The sequence below is a fragment of the Eurypyga helias genome, unplaced genomic scaffold (assembly GCF_000690775.1).
Source record: "Eurypyga helias isolate BGI_N326 unplaced genomic scaffold, ASM69077v1 scaffold30202, whole genome shotgun sequence".
Taxonomy (NCBI): domain Eukaryota; kingdom Metazoa; phylum Chordata; class Aves; order Eurypygiformes; family Eurypygidae; genus Eurypyga; species Eurypyga helias.
This window is the reverse complement of record NW_010235981.1, coordinates 1-3,026: the sequence shown is the minus strand read 5'-3', so window position 1 is coordinate 3,026 and position 3,026 is coordinate 1. Positions and strand designations below refer to the sequence as shown.

Sequence of the window (3,026 nt, the reverse complement as noted above, 5' to 3'; positions counted from 1 at the left end):
GGCCAAAGAAGAAAACCAAACCCCAACCAAAGGGAAAGAAAACCTTTCAGTTTAAGAATTAGTCACGAGAAGGCCGGGTTACCAACTCCCCGCTCCCAACGCCGAGCGCGGAGGAGAACCTTTCCATCCGCGCCGCGCGGGACGGGACGGGCCAGAGCTGCCCCTCGGCTGACGGATGGGCTCTGGATAAAGCACAGCACACACACTTCAGTCACTTCAGAAACGCGTCCTCGCAGGTGTCTTAAAAAGGTTTGGAATCCTTTGTTGTCTAGGCTGAAACGCATACATTTGCCAAAAAAAAAGGTCAATTTCTAGAAGTGGAATTTTCCTTTTTGAAGTCGCCAATTCTGGGTCTGTAACCCTTTTTCCCCAGCAGCGGGGAAACTTTTGGAAGTGCAACACTAGGATAGCTTCTACCCCCTCTCAGTGTTTATGCTGACAATTGATTTTGTCTTCCGAACGCTCCAAAACATCAAGCATTTCTTCTATAATGGCCTGTAGCGCCCGACCCAGCTGTTCTGCCGTATAGGGTTCTCCCAGGGGGGGCACGTGAATGAAGGCCGACCTCCCGCTGCTCTGGTACAAGGAAGTGTAGTAAGTGAAGTCGCAGAGGTATCTGAAACACAAGAAGAGAGCTCGTTTAGCAGGAAGCGACAAACACGACGTGCAAACCGCAGGGCAGGACGGACTGTATCCTTATCGGTCGGCGTTGCAGCGCTGTCCTGCAACAGGGCGGAATACAAGCCAGGGAGCGCTTTAATCGGGACAAGAAATCAGGGTTTAATCAAACTGAGGACAACAAAACGTAAAGATCTCTCTTTTTCCCTAATAACTGTAAAACAGAAGGTATTTCCAGCCCCGGGAGGAGTGAAAAGCATAAGAACTGTACGGGTCCCATGACCTGACCACGAAAGGAACATCCCCCTCTGCTCCGCTCTGGGGAGACCCCCCTGCAGTTCTGCTCCAGCTCTGGGACTCCAACAGCAGAAGGACACGGAGCTGTTGGAGTGAGTCCAGAGGAGGCCGGGGGGATGCTCCGAGGGCTGGAGCCCCTCTGCCATGGGGACAGGCTGGGAGAGTTGGAGGGGTCAGCCTGGAGAAGGGAAGCTCCGGGGAGACCTCAGAGCCCCTTCCAGAGCCTGGGGGGGTACAAGAAAGCTGGGGGGGGCTTTTCCCAAGGGCAGGGGGTGACAGGACAAGGGGTAATGGGTTTGAATGGCAAGAGGGAGATGGAGATGGGACATCAGGAAGGAATTCTTCCCGCAGAGGGTGGGAGCACTGGGACAGGTTGCCCAGAGAAGCTGTGGATGCCCCATCCCTGGAAGTGTCCAAGGCCAGGCTGGATGAGGCTTGGAGCAACCTGGGCTATGGAAGGTGTCCCTGCCCATGGCAGGGGTGGGACTGGGTGGGCTTTAAGGTCCCTTCCCACCCCACCCATTCTATGATTCTATGCCTTGCAGAGCGAGCCTATTTTCCCTGTCAATCCCTGGCATCCCGTACCTGCCGGCATCCTCCGACACAGTGACCATGATATCCAGCCCCAGCGCTGAGACTCTCTTGCAGACCATGTCCATGTCAATAATGGAGTCGATGAATTCTGGGCCACCTTCTACGCAACACTCGGAGCCTGGGCAGAAATCGCAGTTGTCTAAGCCTGTATAACCTAAGTTGTGGCCGCACTTCTCCAGCGTTACAGTCGTAGCCATACCCGAAACACCGACGTGAACCACCAACTACGAGAGAAAAGAAACAAGTTAGGTTCCCCAGAATACAAAGGGTGGAGAGTCAACAGCCCCCGCTGGGGCTGACGGAGTTGTTACAGGAGTTCTTGCACGCGTAGCACGGCGACAAGTCGTTTTATCAGTGAACTCATGGGTCTGGTAGAGAACAATTCGTGTTTCACCCCCTCCTGGCCTCGATGGTGATTTACTCCGGGGAAGGAAATCGGAGGCACGTGGGCAGCCCAGCCCAGCGCCGCACGGCCCAGGTGGCACAGCCTGGCTGCGCGCTGTCTAGACAGCCCTTCGCAGCGGCCTCTTCACACCCACCGCTCTCATTAACTGCAGCGCTCTATTCCGGGCTGTAAAATTCTATAAATTCCCATGTTCTCATGGGAAAAGAAAAAAAAAGAGGAAAAAGATGTAGCGAGGGACTCCCAGTCTGCACATACGTGAAAAACGGGGCTTCGTTGCGGATTTCAAGCATCTGCCCTGTCTCGTCTCCTCCTGCCTTTACTCACTTGCGGACGGTGCTTTTCCCATAACGCAGGAATGAGTCTTTGCACTGCCTGGTATTCAACCGGCACCTCATAGACGTGCAGATCCACGTTATCTCCCAGTCCCAGCTTCTTCAGCTCCTAAGGACACAAGGGAATAACGAAAACCGAGACGGTCAGGCACAAGCTGAGCGGAGGACGTATTTCCGGGGGGTTTTATGGCAGATGTGAGCTTACACCACAGGCTGCATAACCCTGCAAACAGCACCATAAAGAAACCGTAAGGGGGAAACAACAAAGGCATCTCTCCACCTGCACTAACAGTCTTTGCCCACGGGACCGTTTGTTTTGCTCTGATGTGTGTGTGACAGAGAGATCAACATTTAACTGACAATAGTCATCAGCAACACCCACACTCAAAAGCAAGGTTGGCTCCATTATTTATAGAGGTACACAGTCATATTCACTGCTTGAAAGAACTAGGTATGATGTAGAGAAAGTAGAAGTGGGAAGATTATATTAATCATCTAATTTGTCCTCTCGGGCCTGGAGAGCAGATTCAGGTTTGTTTTGAGATCAAGAGCTCGCGGAGTCAGGTGCCGGTACTACCGGGCTGCGATTCGGTCAGTCCCCACAGATATTAGCAAACGCTCCTCGTGTGAGAAACTGAAGCGTTGGCACACCCTCCTCAACGTGTGTGTCTTATTCCGGCAGAATCTGGAACACAATACAGCCCGTTTCCAAAACGTAACACGGGCTCCCATCGCTAGGGTCACCTATGCCTAATGTATAGGGGCGGGATGCTCCAACC

At 53.1% G+C, this 3,026-nt stretch overlaps 1 protein-coding gene across 1 annotated transcript; it reads right to left on the bottom strand.

Moving 5' to 3' along the window:
* Positions 1 to 423: 423 nt before the first annotated feature.
* Positions 424 to 2,356, bottom strand: PGPEP1 (pyroglutamyl-peptidase I; the record flags this gene model as incomplete). Its single annotated transcript, XM_010146938.1, has 3 exons — positions 424 to 616; positions 1,501 to 1,733; positions 2,240 to 2,356. Coding segments are annotated over 3 exons (543 nt in total), but the record flags the coding sequence as incomplete, so codon positions are not given.
* Positions 2,357 to 3,026: the final 670 nt, after the last annotated feature.